At 50.1% G+C, this 18,135-nt stretch overlaps 1 protein-coding gene across 1 annotated transcript in view; it reads left to right on the forward strand.

Moving 5' to 3' along the window:
* Pdia5 (protein disulfide isomerase family A member 5) overlaps nucleotides 1-18,135 on the forward strand; it is an 89,821-nt gene that overhangs the window by 15,253 nt on the left and 56,433 nt on the right. Inside the window, exons 2-4 of the mRNA XM_027412770.2 lie at nucleotides 7,353-7,479; nucleotides 9,790-9,877; nucleotides 17,897-17,980. Of these exons, the coding sequence (XP_027268571.2) occupies nucleotides 7,353-7,479; nucleotides 9,790-9,877; nucleotides 17,897-17,980 (299 nt within the window). The remainder of the gene's footprint in view (nucleotides 1-7,352; nucleotides 7,480-9,789; nucleotides 9,878-17,896; nucleotides 17,981-18,135) is intronic.

Raw genomic sequence — 18,135 nt, forward strand, 5'->3', positions numbered from 1 at the left:
GACCCTTCAGAATGAGGGCGACTTGAGATCACGTGAGAAGAGTTGGGGTATTTAGCCTAGGGTCTCTAGAGGGGATGGTGATTTTTCAGCATGTGATGGCTGTAGCTGGCCTGGGAGGGGAGGATCTTAAACCTCCTTTGATCAGCATCGTTCAGGAAAGCACAGGCAGGCCAGAGGGTGTTCACGTGGTGAGTTCCCACAGTTGCCTTCTGTCTCACCCATCTTGTTTGGACCCTTGTAAGGGTTGAGCTGGCCCCCTTAGGAGTAAAGGGCCAGAGAGGGGAACTAGAGAGGTCCCAGTTGGTGGTTACCTGACCGGATCAGAGATGCCCAATGAAAGTGCCAGTGGTCAGGAAAGGCACAGGCCCACTATCCCTCCACAGGCCCTCTCACTCCTCCCTCGTAAATACTCCATCTAAAGCGGGGTGCAAGGTTTGGTATTTCAGGGGCTTTCGAGAGCAGATGTTAGTATTTACTTGTTGAAGCTGCTGTTTAATCGGGTGCTCAGACCTATCTGTGTGTAGCAGGAGGTCTAGACTGGTAGTGCCTCCAGAAGACCGTTTATTCCACTCACGTTGAAGTCTGGAGAGGGCTAGCTCTCTGTTGCATGAGGGAATCTTCTCAGCATGGCTGCTTGAGTTCCAGCCATCTTATATAACTGCAACTGGCAGGGGAGAAAGAGGAGATTTAAGAAGACTTCTTTAAAGCTGAGCGTGAGTTCGAGGCCGGCCTGAGCCTGGTCTATGGAGAGACGCTGCTAATGACTGTCCTTAATAGTTACTACATGATACTTACCCTTACATCCCATGGTCTGGGATTTAGCCAAATGGCCACATTTGGTGCTGGGGAGTCCTTGAGGCAAGGCTTTCATTCCCGTGACCACAGCACAAGGAAACTAGCCGCAAAGCTTGCCTTCTGAGTAGTCTCGAGATTAGGTGTATCTAATGCTATCACTGGGAAGAACTTTAGCCCTTCTGTTTGCAGAGATGGAGGCAGACTTTGAGGAGAGGTGACCTACTTACCCATGGTCACTCAGCAGGTAACTGACAAGGTCGGTACTAGCTTGGCTTTGTTACTCCACTGCTGCTCCCATATCTGGAGCTCTGAATTCTTGGCCAGTCTCTTTCTCCAATATCCGGTTGAGACCCTTGTCTGTTTTTACCCCTCAGTCGTCCCTTTACCGCCAGTTTCTTCAGTGTCTAGACTTCCAGATTCTGACATTTCAAAGCTATTTTGAGCAAAATGTGGGTTAAACTAAATAAAGCTGGTTTCTTCACGGCTCCCAACACAAGAAGGGAATCTTTACTCAGGTGACATAGGAAAAAGGCTTGTGTCCCACCTCCACCCTTCCTCCTAAATGTTAAACTTCTGTCCCCAAATCTTCCTTCTTCTTCGAGCCACTTTTACATAATTGAGGGACTCTGGCTCTGGAACTTGCAGAGGACAGTGAATCTGTAATGACAGCTGCTGCTAGTTTCAGGGAACAGGGAGGGTGCTGGCACATGCCCCAGAGACAGCATTTTTTTCTTTTTTTGGTAAGGTGGAGGGTGTAAGGTGACAATGACTGTTGTCCCTGGTTATTTTCTATGTGTGTAGGATGGTGGCACGGCTGCATGGTTCAGTGGAGAGAAAGGTGTTTGTGTATGCTGTGGGCAGGTGAGGCGTGGACACTAGGCAGGGTGAAGTGGAAAGGGAGGGTTGGCACATAGGCCCCGCTGGAAAAAAATCAAGGGTTACCACCTCATGTAGGCTGTCTGTAACCTTGGTCTTGGTCCCGAGAGCCCTGGGCAGTCCCGTATCAGTGCAAACTCCTGCCCAGCCTTCCGGGCTATGAGTTCCTTTGCTAGGAAGTGGCTCCTTTTCTCTGTGGCTGGTTAGGCCCGGATCCCGAGGGGTGAAAGGGGCAGACCCACTCTGGGAAGGTGTCATGAACAAGTTGAAGCCCTGGCCCTACTGCTTATCTACTGCCTGTCCTTGGTCTTCTAACCGCTGGTCCTCCTCCCTCATCTGTAGAAGGACACAAGTACCCACCTGCTGGGTGTACCCTGTCGGTAAACTAGTCACCACACACACTGGCCTGGCAAGGTTCTGAGTGTGCTGTGTGACCTTTCCAGCAGGTCATTGTGCAGATGGCAAAAGATGCCAGGTTTTCTGGTGCTGAATGTGCGTACGTGTGCTCGCTTTCCTGCCTGGACCTGTGGCTCTGCCTGATTGCAGGCGAGGCCTCCGGGAGGAAGAGGTGGTCCCCAGCTGCTGTTGTCCTTGCTTTCTAATAGTACTCAAAGGCAATTAGCAGTTGTTATGCACTTCTGTCTGCCAAGTATTGCATTAGGTTCATGTCCTCCTCCTCCCTCATTTAATCATGAGCCAAGCCACCAGGTGAGCATGGATATTATCCTCTTTCCTTCTGGGTCGAGAGATGACACTCAACAGTCTAGTAACAAGCCTGGGGTCTTGTAAATGGTGGCAACTGGATTCATGCCATGTCTGTCTGACCCCAGAGTCACTGCTCTTTCCAGGGTGTCTAAAAGTGGCAAAGGGAGAGAGATGGAGGGCAAGCCCAGGAGCAGATGAACTGTGTAGCAACCATGTAGAATCGGGAGCCACTCAGAGACTTAGCAGAGGAAGAGGGAATTTGGTCTCCTGCACCTCACCCAGCTATGCTGAGGTTTCACAGGGCCCTGAAAGAAAGCCTTGCATTCAGATGAAGGGGGTAGGTGATGGTGGAAGGGGACTGGTGTTTAGGGCAGGGTAGTTCTCTGGTGGGGTGGGGTGATACTCTTCTGGCGCAAGCTGAATCTGGTATCGGGGCTGGGGTGAGGTTGGTGGGGGGCTCTTCTGTGGTAGAAAAGGGAAACACCGATCTCTTCCAGGTGGTACCAGGGAAGTGCTTACAGGTCTCAGCCCAGTAGGAGCAGGGCAGCCACAGTGCATGGAGATGGTCAGAGTGAGTGGTGAGCCAAGGGCATCGTTTGTTCCCTCTTCTTTGAGAATGGTTGACTGCCAGTGTGAAGGCCCACCAAGCACAGGAACTATGTCAGGGCTGGCTGGGAAGTAGCTGGCTCTGGGAGCACTCCAATGCCGCCTTTTCCTCCCTGGGGCACGCAGAGGAGTGATAATCCACGGACCATTAATACTGCTATTGTGGCTGTAGTTACTGTTGTTAGGCAGGTTTGTGGGTTGTGACTAGTCTGCCAGTGACTCTGGGCAAGGCTATCCAGGCTCATTGTAGCTTCATGTCAAGGAAAGGAAGGAGCCTGCTAGAAATGCTAATGGAGGGAGCAGAGGAGAAAATGGAATGTTCAGTGGCTAGAGGAAAGGGGGGCTTACGGGGTAGGGAGGGAACTTTCTTCTTGGCTGCCTCTGTGGGTGCTTGTGAGGGTGAGGTCTTGGAGTTCACATAGGCCTTTTATCCTCTTCTCTTTAATAGTCTTAGCTATGGCCACACTCTCTGGTCTGGCCATTCTGATTGAGTTTCCTCTGTCAGGCCTTCAAATGCCTCTTGGCAAAGCTTAAGTCTTCTGTGCTCACAGACAGCTGAAGGCTCCTTGTCTTCTATGGAGACCCTCTAACCAACCATCCCTGTTTGCTGGATCTTTTGTTACCCAGTTCCTACACTGGGTATAATTGCTCAGTACCCTGGTTTGCAGTCTGTTTCAACCCCCCCCCCCCATCTCCTTCCCAATTCCCCCAATGCTCCCAGGTATCCCAGTAGGCTTTGACCTTTCCCACACTTTCCCCACACAGCCTGGCATGCTTGCCTGCCTCACCTGGAGGATGCTTTTATAACTCTTTGCTTCTTCCTGGGCTGGGCACTTCCGTGTCCCTTCTCTGGCTCCAGATCATGGAGACTTAAGTTGCCTCACAGCTCATCTTCTAGTTTGGAGGACATGTGTTATTCATGGGTGCTTTTTCACATATCTATTGGTTACATCCCAGAAATTCTAGCCCACTGCCATCTTCTTCGGTTTAAGAAAAAAAAAAAAAAAAAAAAGCAAAACTGCCAATCCACTGCTTTTCTGTCTCCTGTGTTTGGCTGCAGTTCCATCCTTGGAGATGGAACATCCATTTTAGACTTTTCTTGTGTCCTCACTTCCTGTGAGTGGTCATTGGAGGTGGCTGGATGGACCCTTTTCTCTTACCTGGTCAGTCACCCAGCTGGTCCCTCTACCCCAGCTGCCAATCCTGAGCTTCTGGGAAGATGAGCCTGTTGTCCATCTTGATACTCCCTGATGACCACTGTCAAGTTCTAGACCTGCAGGGAACCAAACTGCCGTCCTTATCAGCCCCATTCTGGATGTTCATTGTGCTGGGGTCTCCCTGAATTTCATGGTCCTTTCTGGACCTCTTAAAGCCACCAAGGACTCCCTCTGTGATGTGCTTTCTGACAGGGTAGTATCTGTAGGCTGGGTGTGACTTGTTATGTTTATTAAGCACTCCCGTGGGCAGTGAAGGGCATCTTGCCCTCCAAAGCTCTTAATCTTAAGCAGGGGTGAGGACCCAGGAAGTCTGGGAAAGACAGATCCTTCCCAGAGACTTCTGTGTAGCCTCCTGTAAGGGAGGCCCAGTGCCAGCCCTAGCTTCTCCTTGTGTGATGGATTTTGGGCAAAGTCAATTTGGGCAAAGTTCAGGGTATTTCCAAAGAAGCCTAACTCTCTACTGTGTCAGCAAACATCAGGCCAGAGGCTTTAGTGGCTGGTGGAAGGCAGCTTGTTTAATATCAGGTGGCCATTGGTTGGATGACCTGAGCAACTATCTGGATTTATATAAAGGCAGAGTTTGTGGGAGATTCAGATTCCTATGGTTTCACCGATGGATGCTGTGCCTGCCAGCCAGGAGTGGTTGATCTGGGGGCGAGGGTCCCTGGACAGGGCAGTTGATTCCTGACTGTTCTGAGTGTGGGAAGTCACTGCATTTCTCCACTACACTGTCTGGTTGTTTCCTTGCTCACTGCTATGTGCATAAGCCCCTGTGGAGCATTGGGGTGACACTAGTAGTCAACCCTGAAGGAATGTTCTCGTGAGCTTTGAAGATGGTCTGTACTAAGCACTGGGTCCTCAGGCTTGTGAGCAGCTCTGGTAAGGAAAGAAAATACCTGCCTCCTTCTGGGAGGTTTTACCCTGGGGGGAAGGAACCCTGATTCTGGTGGCAGATTCCATTGAAAGTCACTAGGGTATGGGCGCGTTTCTCTCTTCCCTCTGTTGAGCTGGCAGTGGGTGTTAGATGTTATGTTAACGGATGCTCTTAGAGCGTTTTATGATTTGTAAAGCATATTCAAGAAGTTATTCCATCTGTCAGTGACGTGTAACCAGGGAGGCATTACCATGGTACAAGTGAGTCACTGAGCCTCCGAAAGGTTGAGTGCTGTTGCCGGGCACCTTAGCCTTTGAGGGGCAAAGCATAGACACAGCTCAAGACATTAGGCTACAAGGAGAAGATGGCTTGACTGGTGTCGGACACATCAGAAATTTAGATTACTCATTTACATGTTCCTGGAAGATATTCAAATTCCTCTCATCCTCAGAAGAGGATGGCACATGGTCTCCAGTTGTCTGTGTCCATGGCTTGCTGCATGACCTCTGTCCTTGTTGCTGGTTGCTTTGAAGCCTGCTGTCTTAATTAGGGTTTCTATTACTGTGAAGAGACACCGTGACCATGGCAACTCTTATAAAGGAAAACATTTAATTGGGGCTGGCTTGCAGTTCAGAAGTTTAGTCCATTAATTGTCATGGCAGGAAGCATGGTGGCATGCAGGCAGACATGGTGCTGGAGAGGTAGTTGAGAGTTCTACGTCCACATTGGCAAGCAGAAGGAAGAGAGTGAGACACTGGGTCTGGCTTGAGTTTCTGATACCTCAAAGCTCGCCCCCAGTGACACACTTCCTCCAACAAAGTCACGCCTACTCCAACAAGACCACGCCTCCTATTCCCTGTCATTCCCAAGTAGTGCTATTCCCTAATGACCAAGCATTTAAACATATAAGCCTGTGGGGACCTATTCAAACCACCACACCTGCTGACAGGGTCCTGGGCTCACTCCTCACCACCAACATGGAAACTCCCCTTGTCTCTCTGTGGTGCTGGATCCTTTGCTCCCTAGGTTCTTTGACACCCATTCTTCATTTATCTTTTTGTCTTGGAAGAACATGGGTTCTCATGACTTTCTGAGAAAGAGTGTGTTCACACATCCGAGACATCTTCAGCTGGTGTTAGTAACCCCTCCTGATTGACAGGTAGTGTGTCTGGGTGCACAGTGGCACACTTCTGAGAACTCTGAAGGCAGTGATCAGGCTTTTGCCTCTGGTCTCTCATGGGTGGAACTGCTGTTTATGTAGTTGGACTTTCTTCTTGTCTAGCCCCCAAATCATGACACAGAGACATTGCTAACTATGAAACTTTGGCTTGTAGCCTAGGCTTGTTCCCAACTAGCTCTTATAACTTTAATCAATCTGTTTTTGTTAATCTACATTCTGCCACATGGTTCTATACCTCTCCTCCGTGCTATATGTCCAACTCCCTCTGTGTCTCTTCTGTGGCTCCCTCTCTTCTTCCCCAGTTCCTATCTCTGCCTGCAAGTCCTGCCTATTCTCTCCCGCCTAGCTATTGGCCGTTCAGCTTTTTATTACACCAATCACAGCGATACATCTTCACACAGTGTACAACTATCCCATAACAAGCAGGCTTTTGCCTCTGGTCTGACATGAATGGAGCTGCTGTTTGAAGATTCCTTTGGTCAGCATTATTCAGGAAGTATTCGGTTGCTGGCCTGGGGGAATCTGTTTGGTGATTCTACCTTTCTCCCATTTCCCCGCCACCCCACTCTGCTTCCAGTTCACTCCTCATCATGTCTGCAGAGGCACCTGGCTCCTCCTTCAAGTTCCCAGGAGCTTGGGGAATACTTGGCTTGTTTCTATTGGCCAGGTCTCTGCGATTGTTTGGCCGAGTGAGAAAACCTTCACCTTGCACCCATCCATTCCATTCTGGATGTGAGAGAGGATGCTTCCCTGGGGTTCTGTGTATCAGTGCCTCTAGGTGGGATGGACTTTTCAGACTGTCCTGTGTGCCCTTGCATGCAAATATCAGTCTCTCAGAGAGTTCTTATTGATAGGTGGCAGTATATTGTGTACATATACATTCCAGACAGCCTTACCAGAGAGCATGGAGAGCATGGGTGAGGTAGGGGTTGCAGTGGGCCAAGTGGGATCTCTGGAGGTAAAGATCAAAGTGTGCTGGGGAGGGGTGGCTTGGCTCCATCCACCAGCAAGAACCTGTGTGTTGGGTGGATCAGCTGTGGGTACCATGAGCAGGGTCAGAAGCTGGACTGATGATGGGTCTTGGCTGTTTGGTCTCTAGGTGGTCCTGCCAGCTTGGCTGTCCTCCACAAAGGTCTCTTCACTCATTGAGAGAATCTCCGACCCTAAGGACTTGAAGAAACTTCTTAGGACCCGCAATAATGTGCTGGTGCTTTACTCAAAATCTGGTGAGTGGTCCCTCTAGACCTTGGGGTCATCTGTCTGGGTGAGGTGGGATGGGGAGGGAGAGGACCAGAGGGGCATTAGTATTCTTAGCTTTCTTTGGAGACTACATAGGGTACTGGTTACTTTTGCAACCTGAGGGTCATTTCAGTTCCTTCTTCTGAGCATTGTATGAGAAAAAATGCTCTGGAACACCCTCCGTAGCTCAACTGAGAGGAACGTGTGAGTCCTGGATGGACACATTGGCTCCCTGCCACTCACAGGCCCAGCCCTGCCAGGACAGGCTTCATGGGAGCTGCAGATTAACTACCAGGCTGGCCTGTTGCCAGCTGAACTGGTCCCAGACCTGTGGACATGTACCTGAGCCAGTAGTCCTGACCTTGGCTGACCCCCGGTGCCCTGTTGTCGGGTAAGATGCAAGATGGACTTTGGAGTGAATGCATAAGTTCAGACCCAGAAATCTCTCTGGGCGGGAGGCAGCCACCTGCCCCTCCTCTGACCTTGGGCTGGTAAGGGTACAATGGGCAGTTTGCTTGGCTCTTGGCAGTGACTTTGGGGAAGGGCAAGTGTCTGGCTGTCAATGTGGTTCCAGCAGAGTTAAGTGTTTTTGCTGCTCCTAAGGATGCCAAGTTTCTGTGTCCTGGAGAAGTAGCAGCCAGTAGCTGGGCCCATTCTGGGCACAGATCCCCTTGGCAGCTCATCCTCTACACTCATTGGCACTCTGGGCTGATGGATGATTTGGCCGTGTGTCTGTCTCGAAGGCTATGCTCTCTGAGCATTCATGACATATGGCTGCCTTGCCATTTGTCACTTCTGAGGGTCTGGATGTACTCTCACCGAGTTTCCTGTCGGGAGCCTGGTGTGTGAGCCTGTTTTTCCATGAGTGGGGAAACTGAGGCCAAGGGAAACTCTGTTTCTCTTGAGGTTTGGGCTTGGATTAACCCCCTTGTAAACTCCTGGGTTCTGCTGGCTCTTCTCTGGGACAGGTCTTGTGACTAGGACTATTAATAGGCCATCTCACTTGCTCTTTGCCACAAGAGAGGCAGTGCAGCCTGACAGGTAGTATCCCATTTATTTTTATGTTTATTTTTGGTTTATTTTTGGTTTTCTGTGTAACATCTCTGGTTGTCCTAGAACTCTCTTTGTAGACCAGGCTGGCCTCGAACTCATAGAGATCCACTTGCCTCTGCCTCCCAAGTACTGGGATTAAAGACGTGCACCGGCTAGTGTCCCATTTATAAGTTCGGTCATCAGAAATAAGAGGACATGACACTTGAGGCCAGCCACTCCTAGTGGCAAAGCTGTCCCATGTGTCATCTCTGCACCTCACCTCTTCAGATGGATTATGGGACAAAGTGGGTTAACTCTGCAATGTTGGGGCTTTGGTGCCAGCACGGGACTGAGACACAAGTCTTACAGAGTTGGAAGTTGAGATGAGTGAGATCTGTCATGGAGGCAGGACCTAACCATTGCTTTGCCCCTTACCTGGCTCCACCTCTGTTCAGTTCATGAGTCCAGCCCCTGTGCTGCCTCAGTGTGCTGGGGGCAGGGCCTGGGCAATGACTTTACCTCCTGTATTTTGCCTGAGCTTACTGTTCCAGACTCTGGTCTCCAGTGGGTTTTTTGAGCGTTTAGAAACTGGATTTCTTCCCATCCTTCCAAACAACTTTCCCCTCTCCATGGTGGGATACTTTATATTGCTCCTCTTTATTTATATCCTCTCCCCTCTCCAGTGGTGTGCACACTAGAGCAGTGGCTCCGGGCTTCAGTGGTTTGCTGCCTCCTGCCGCCCTGGCTGGGGTTTCCTGGGAATGCCTCCTCTGAATGAACACGTGTCTTAAGCGATGCTCATTGTTGGCGTCTGTGAAAGGCTTCAGTCTGCTTTGTGTTCACAAACAGCTCCCATTTCCACTCTGGAAGAAGTGCTCCTCAGAGGCATATAATTTAGATATCATTTCTGCTTGGCTTTGGGTTTATTGTGAGTTTGGGGGCACAAGAAGGCAGCAGATTGCTCTTCACCAGGATCTGCCTGATGGGCCCTGTGAGAAACTCACATTCATTGGATCATAAGGAGGAGGTAACTAAGAGTCTGCCAGGTGCAGGTATCAAACAGCAGCCGTAAACACCCTGCAGGAGACCATTGGCGACTGGCAGAGTTAAAGTCCTGATCTAGAAGCTTGTCCACAGGACCCTGCTGTCCAAGAGTAGTTACCCAGAAGCTCTGTCCAGATACCCAGGAATTGATATCCGGACCCCACCCTGCTCATGGTCCAGGACCCTTGGACACAAATGTTCAATCTTTCATTCTTTCACAGAGGCGGCAGCTGAAAGTCATCTCAAGCTACTGTCCACTGTGGCCCAGGCAGTGAAAGGACAAGGCACCATCTGCTGGGTGGACTGTGGGTATGTACTGGGGACCCAAAGCACCCTGGCCGGGGCAGAGGAGAGAGTATGATGGAGAGACCCTTGAGGTGACATAGGGGTCACTTTGGCCTTACAGAGGGAAGATTTGACTTAGGGGGGAGGCGGTCTTCCCATCTCCTGTCCCCTCCCCCTTTTCCCTTCTTTCTTTCTGGAGTTTTCTCTTATGTCCTTGTATATTACTTTGTCTTCTCAGAGGGCATTGGGCAGATGGTGTCTTCCCTATTGGAAGAGGGGAGCCTTGATTCCAGGCCCAGGTGATACTTGGCAACAGAGGTGAGCCATGAGCTCTACCTCTAATCCAGGCCCTTCTCATTCCAGTGTAGTCAGCTGGTCACCACACTAGACTGCCTTGGACTGAGACTGGCTCAGAGCCGTGCAGGTTAAGTGAGTTTTTGCGCCCTACGCCTGAGTAACCATCTTCCTAGTCTGAGTCCTAATGACTGACGGAAGCAGAGTGTTGGTACACACTGATCTGTAAGCTGCCGAGGGGAGAGAGAGAGGTATAGGAGAGTCGTGTATTGAAGTGTGTACATGGATGGGCGCGTCTAGCCTCATGCCTCTACATTCATGCCAACCCCAGCTGAGCTGAAAAGACTGTTCACTGGGTGGCTACTGAGGTCTTAGCTGTAGGTTAACTATCGTTTATAGTTGGGTTGACAGCACTCCTGTCTATCAGGTGTTTCTGTCACCTCCATTTTGCCAGCAGCGTTCTATGTAACTGGGCAAATGACAAAATGGATCAGAGGAGACTTTGGAATTTCCATATCTAAAGACGACAACAGCGGTGGCAATCGGATGGAGCCTTATTGTTGGGCGTCCTTCATGAGGACCATGGGTGCCCGGAGTGAGCAGAAGAACTTCGAAGTAGTGGCCCTTCCCTCCAAGTCCATCCATTAGCAATTACTAAGTACTTACTATGTGAGGATTCAAAGATCAATAACTGTGCCCTCAGTGTGTGAGGAAGCAGACGTACATGCCAGGACAGATGCTGCCAAGTGAGGAGTGCTCTAACAGGCTCCATATCCAAGAGGCAGCCAGTAGACGTGGCCTGGAGAGGCAGTAAAGTTCCAGGAGGAGACTATGCACTCCTTGTACCCTGGCTTTTCCTGCCAGAGCTCCCAGCCTCATGACTCCCAAGCACTGCCCCTCAGGGTGAACATCCTGCTTTCAGAGGGGCTACAGATCCTCCAGCGCAGGATACCTGAGCTAGTGGGGCCCGTGGTGGGGTGGGGTGGGGAGAGTGAGTGGGTAAAGGGAGATTAGATTAGAGATTAGGACTAAATTGTAGTCTTAGTGTCTGGGGTTAGTGCCAATGGGAGAATCCTGTGAATTTAATATGCTAAACTCTAGGTGGAGGTAGGTCAGTGCTTTGAAGAGGCACCTTGTTCAAGAGGCAGGACTGGTCCAGTTTATCAGATTTATCCTTGTAAGAGGAAGTACAATCTCAAGTGTTAAAGAGCTTTAAAGCAGTTTAGCCAAATAGGTGGATTATGGCAAAGCCTGGATATCTGCGCTTAGGTTTAAAAGCACAACACTGCTGACTGACTTTTCCCATCGTGGTGAAGGGACAGCACTTGGCTTCTGATCCCTGTAAGGCACCCTGAGTGGTAGGTCTCAGGGACCACTAGTAGATGAGATCCCAAGAGATAAACTGGCTTCTGCCCTCTGCCTACTCATTCCTCTTCTTAGTCTACAGAACTTGTCCTGCGAATCTTAAAGGCATGGGATTCTAGAAGTCAGCTTTGTCCCTTAGACAACTTGTCTATGTCCATGAGCTTGGGGATGAGACCCTTACATTATTGGCAGAAGTGTTTTGGGTGGCTTTCTGATACTGTCTGCTGAGGAGGGAGGAAGTGGCCTGGAGCCAGTGTTGGCTCTTTTTACCTGCTGTTATGAAGCAACACACAGTCAGCTAGGCACCACACAGTAAGTTCTCAGTCTCTCCAGCTAGACTTCCTGTCATGTTGTCAATGCATGGCAGGCAGAATGGGGATGCTGTGGCTTTGTTGGGGTAACCAGGAGGGTCAGCAAACAGGCCACAGAGCATTTCCTCTTGAAAGGGAAAGTGACAGGAACAGGGAACCTCAGCAAGAGAAGATGCTGCTGTGGTATCCAGACATCCTTGTAGGTGTGTGGAGTGATAGACATAGTCTGGGACTTGGGAGGAGCCCTGGTTGGAGGACTGGACACTCCATTTCCTAGCCCTGTGACTTGAAGGGAGCCATTTAGCCCAAGTCTGTTTCCTCATCTGCAAAATGTGAAAAAGCTAATATTGTGCCTTTCCCCAGTTTCTATGGTGAAGAAGAGATAAATGAAAGTTCTAGAATTGAAACCACACTTTAAATGTGAGGTGCCATTATGTCACCATCATTTTTCACCTAGCTGGAAATGGGGGAATGTACATTAGCAAGGTGTATTTTTTTTTCTTTGTGTGTGTGTGTGTGTGTGTGTGTGTGTGTGTGTGTGTGTGTGTGTGTGTGTGTGAATCCCTTGCCTCTGGGGAAGGAGCCCCTGTAGAATGTACCGGGAGTAGGGTCAGCCTCAGTCCATAGCATGCTTTGCTCGATCTTCAGAAGTGTAAAGTGAGCTCGACCTGGTGGCACACACCTGTAATCCCAGTACTTGGGAGGCTGAGACAGGAGGGAGTGTGAATTGGAGGCCAGCCATGGAGTGTAGTGGATTTTTGTGCCACTACAGGGTAGAGAACCTGGCTTTAGTTTGTAGTGTAGAACCTTTGGCTAATCACCCCCTCTTTCTGGACCACCGTGAGAAACAGGTGCAATGTGCAACAGGACCTTCCAAATTGCTCTCATCCCCAAATTATCTGGTTCAGGAAATTCCCAAAGCTGCCCGGTGGGCATCTGCCTTCCAGTGTGCTAGGGTGTGGTTTGTTTGTGGGACCTCCTCCCAGTCTGGCGTCCCCTCTTCTCCCTGATATGCTGAGGTGCTGTCCTCTGTCCCCCCTCTTTCTCTTCCTTTGAAGTTTCCTCCCAGAGAGGAGCTGAGTCTCTGCTACTCCCATTCTTTGGGCCTCTTCCCCCTTTTCTTTTCCCAAAGATGTTTCTTTAACTTTTATTTGGTTTTCTGGCTCTTTCTCAGCCTTTTCCACATGCACACCTACTGATACTTGTGTGTCTGTCTGTTTCCTAGTCCCTGGCTGTCACTTGAGCACATGGATCCTGTCTATGGATGTGTCTGTTCTCCTTTTTCCTCACTGTCTCCTAACTCCGACCTCCACAGTTGCTTGGTAGCCTGGGGGTGGCTGTGCACTGGGCTACATGTGAGGGTGTTGGGAGCTACCTGTTGTGGCACTGGGATGGGGGCCTTGTGTGGTACTGCCATCTAGGAGGTTGAACTGGAGCCCGCAGCAGGCACTAGGCCTGGTACACTGGTTCTGTGAGCAGAGTGTCTCTTCAGCTGCTGGCTGCTTGCTTTCCCTGGAGTGCAAGGCCACTGCCTAGCCATATTTCCTTTCTTCCCTTTTCCCATCTGCTTGATTCCCCTAAAGCAGTAATGGCTCCCCAGATGCAAGATTAGGGGCCTGCCAGGGCAGGTGTAATGTATTTTGAAGTCTTATGTTTTTGTCTAAGAATTAATTTGAATTTTGCATTTCCTCCTTCTTGCCTAAATGTTACTTCCCATGAGAGAAAATAGATTCCCATAAGTAGTGTGTCATGCTTGTTCTGTGGCTTTAGGTATCTTTTGGCATATGGTGTGCATTTGGGAAATAAGTTTCAACTGAGGAGCAAAGTCCTAGACCAGTGGTTCTCAACCTTCCAAACGCTGCAACCCTTTAATACAGTTCCTCGTGTTGTGTGACCCCAAAACATAAAATTATTTTCACTGCTACTTCGTAACTGTAATTTTGCTCCTGTTATGAATTGTAATGTGAATATATGGTATGCAGGATATCTGATATACGATCCTGTGAAAGGGTCATTTGACCGCAAAGGGGTCATGACCCACAGGTGAGAACCACTGTTTTAGAAAGACACGGGTGGACAGGTAGGTGGAGGTGGGGCCTATAGCACCTGAGAGGAGAATCCACACTCCTCACCCAGGTTCTTACTGTGGTACCCACCGCATACCTCATTGTAGGTACCGAGGAGACTAGCCACCTGGGGATTGTTCTTGAAGCAGGAGTTTAAGGTTCAGCTGCTCAGGACTGCTCTCCAGCTGTCCCCTCATCGTACCCTCCAGCCACACCTTGTCCTTGTTTGGCACCAAGCAGTCACTCTCATCCTACCCTGCTTTTTGCCGCTCAGGCTTCATCAAAGGTCCTACCTGCTGGTGGTGGAGCCTGGTCTGGAACCAGCATGCCAGCTGGGCGATAAGCCATCTCCTAGGACAGGATCAGGGCACAGTTTTGGAAAGATCCGGTAGCTCTTCCTTTTAGCCTCCAGCACCTTCTGCCCTTTTTTCTTACTCTTATCCCACCTGCCACTCCTGGGTCTGACTCCTCGAGTTTTAAGCTATCTAATCAACATAGCACCCCATACCTGCAGCAGCCACCATAGACTAGCACCCCCCACACACTTGTACATGTCTCTTGGGGGTGTCGGGTATGGGCTCAGGGAGGGCATGTGCAGAGGCCTCCTCATTCTTTGTAGGGAAGGTAGAGAGCCAAATAAGGTAGAGAGGGGATGGTGTGTGGCCTTACCACCTCCCTGCAGAGTGATGTCTGGGTCCTGCCAGCCAGAGGAGAGCCTGGCTCTCTGGGACTTCTGGCAAAGCTCATTTCTTTGCCTTTGTCTCCTTTTCCCCTAGAGCCTCAGTCACGAGCTGCAGGAGGGAGGGAGGGAGGCAGTGGATCAATTAATTGTTCTTAATCTCTCAACTCAGATCCTTTTAAGTCCCTAGGAGCATGGGTAATTTTCTTCCCTTCCTGAACTCTTATGACTTTTACTGTCTGAGCTGCACAATTAGTACCCATGCACGTGCATAGTTAGACACTCTAAGAGACAGGATTGTTGGGGAGAGGGCAGGGAGCTGAGGGAACCCCCTTGGGATTTATCACCTGGCAGGATTCCTGGTACCCAGGAAGCCAGAAGTTCAGGGCCTTGTCCTAGCAGCTCCAAGATAGCACCTTACATTCATCTCTCATTCCATGAAGTCACCTGTCCAGTCAGGTTATTGTTTGAATGCCACTGTGTGCCAGCTGCTCTGGTAACACTAAGGAGCAGTCATGAAGGAAGGCAAGGCCTTGCCTTCAGGGGCAAGCCTTTCTGATGTGGAACAGGCAGAGACAAGTGGAGAGAGACAGTGGGGGAAGGGAGGTTGAGAGTGCAGTGGACAGGAAGGAAGCCACCTCTTGTTCCTTCCCTCTGACAGAGTATGTAGAAAGCAGGGGACAGGAAGAACCTTTGGGCAGTGTCATATAACCTGAGGGAGAGGGACATACAGTCTACAACAAGGAATCCTGGGGTAGAGGTGGGCAAATTACTTCCCTGCAAGCTAGGCTAGGCCTCAGGACCACCCCAAGGAAGAGACTGGCTGTTCTTGTGTTCCTGGTGCCGCCAGCCACATTGCTTGGTGCTCGCTTGGCTGCTGCACGGGATCTGAGGCTTCATCTCTGAGACTCTTCTATGGCCCGGGTTTTGGCTGTCAGGCTGGGCCTGGGGCCTGGGGAGTTCACATGGCAGCCAAACCTAAGTTCCTGCACTGTTTGTTGTTGCACTTGGTGATGGGAAGGTGACCAAAGAAATGGCTGAATAGAACAGAACACAGCAAGTGTCGGGGATAGTTATAAATACCTCGAGCATGGTCCTCTCTCCCAGGGACTTAACTCAGGACAGAAAAGGGTGCCTTGTTGGCTGCTGTTTGTCACACATGCCTTGCCAGTTCAGCTTCACAAAAAGACTTCCCAAAGGTTGGGGTACACAAGACCAAGACAGTTGCTGTCAGGAGAGCTGTGTGTGTGGCATGCTCTGGGCTTTAGGGTAAGAGGGTTTAGGCTAAAAGCTGTGTGTTGCCGGCTGGTGTCTCCTATCATCCTGCCCAGCTCACCTCTTTGTCCCAAACCCAGCTCATTTCTCTTAACACTATTTCAAGTCCTTTGCCATCTTATCTACTCCCCCCAAACCCCATGATGATGTTGTCACCTGCCTTCCCTGGGCATTCCTCATGTATTTATTGAATCCCCACTGTTCACAGTCCAGTGACTGGAAGAGGTAATGTCATGGCCACAAAGGTGGTCACACATCTGGGACTATAGGAAGAGGGAAGCTAGAGGCCTGGGTGAGGAGGAGCCATTTCCTTCTGCCTGTACCCCTCTTCATCCACTTCATCCAGATGTGTTCTCTCTCTCTCTCTCTCTCTCTCCCTCTCTCTTTCTCTCTCCCCCCCCCCAGGCTGACCTGGAACTCAGAGATCCTGCATATGCTGCCACCACCTGACCACCAGCCAGACATGTATTCGTAGCCTGAAAGCCTCTCTCTTACACTGGTGCCTGCAATTTTGTTTGTGTGTTGATGGCATTGCTTGGAGAATTGAGCTGGGTGGCTGAATGAGCCCATCTGTTCTGGGGCTCCTGCCCAGCTCTGGTGCCTGTGTGTGGAAGTGAGGTGTGCAGACAGGCGGGGGAGGAAACAACTTCCCACAGGTGGCTGCCATACCTGGCAGGTCAGTTTCCCTGGACACTGCTGCTATGTGGTCAGGTTTCTAGTGGCTTTCTTTACGGCCAGAATGTTCTCCCTGATCCCATTCAGACCTGGAGACATGGCCCTTAAGTGACAACCAGGGTGCTGGGTCAGTGGAACAGCAGACTGCCTTTGGCTGGTTTCTGGGGGACTTTAAGAGTAGAGGATGGTGAGAGCAGAGGGTCTCTAAGGAACCGAGACAGGGAGACAAGAGGAAGATGGACCTGTGCAGGCCGGTGTTCTCACTCGGTAGTTCCTATGCTCCAGCGCAGTGGTTCTCAAACTGTGGGTTGTAACCCCTTTCATGTCAAATGACGCTTTCACAGATATTGGGTGGCATATCAGCCATCCTACATGTCAGATAAATTTATATTATGATTCAAAACAGTAGCAAAATCACAGTTATGAGGTAGCAATGGAAACAATCTTATGGGTTGGGGTCACATAAGGAACTGTACTAAAGGGTCACAGCAAGCCTCCTAAGACGGTTGAGAACCACTGTTCCAGCACATAGTAGGGTTGCCCACAAGTGGCATCAAGTTACATTTGCTCAAGTACCCAAGAGTAGTTGTAGCAGGTCTGGGCTGGGGCTTTTGCATTTCTAATGAGATCCTGGGTAATGCTGGTCTAAGCATCACACTTGGAGGTTTTTTTGTCTGTTCTGCAAGGATACCACAGTGAGATCAGCTCCTGCATTGATGTTTCTGAACAATGATGGGGTACCTGACAGGCAGCGGGTGCCAGGAGGATTCCTAGTATATTCTCAGACAAGGAAGAGGCTCCTCTAACCAAAGTGCTACTCTTCTTCCTGGGTTTTAACCAATTTCAACACTTCTCCAACATGGTAGGACATTTCCTTTTCCCAGACAGATGGCCTGGAGAAGGTGGCACATGTTCAGATCCTTTAAAAAAAAAAAAATGTTGATCTGGTGCCACCTCCACAGATTCTGAAGCAGAAGGTGGCAGGCGCTGTTGTAGGGCCTCCACCACCTCTCGCCCCAGATGTCTTAAACTCCTGGGCTCAAGCAGTTGTCCTGCTTCAGCCTCCTGAGCAATTGGGACTGAGGAGCCTGGCTTCAGGTTTGCATTTATTCCTATAGTGAGCTCCGTCTCCTCACTACCCCAGCGCTTCCCCTGACTGGACTCATCCCTGAGGTCTCTCTCTCTGCTTGTCCCACCCCGACCACTACAGACTACCCTGCTGGTTACTCTCCAGTTCCCCCAGAGCCACCGTCTTTATCTGCTCCCGAGAATTCCAGGTCACCTGCCTTGTTTCGTAGGCCTCCAGCAGACCCTGTTGTCAACACCTATGAGCTGTGACTCCAGGTAACAAATAGGCCCCGACATTTCTGTCTTTCAGTGACACAGAGAGTAGAAAATTGTGCAAGAAGATGAAAGTTGACCTCAGCCCAAAGGACAAGAAGATTGAATTATTCCATTACCAGTAAGTATACCCAGGCATTTCCAATTTCACAGTAAGTGCTGAGAGCTTTCATCGGTAGTCTCAGGGAACACCAGGTTTTAGTTAGATTAGTTTATTTCAGAATGCTTTTCCCCCTGTGTTTACCATTATTTGTTAGAAAGAAAGACAGGAGGAAA

This window comes from Cricetulus griseus, chromosome 4, assembly GCF_003668045.3.
Source record: "Cricetulus griseus strain 17A/GY chromosome 4, alternate assembly CriGri-PICRH-1.0, whole genome shotgun sequence".
Lineage (NCBI taxonomy): Eukaryota > Metazoa > Chordata > Mammalia > Rodentia > Cricetidae > Cricetulus > Cricetulus griseus.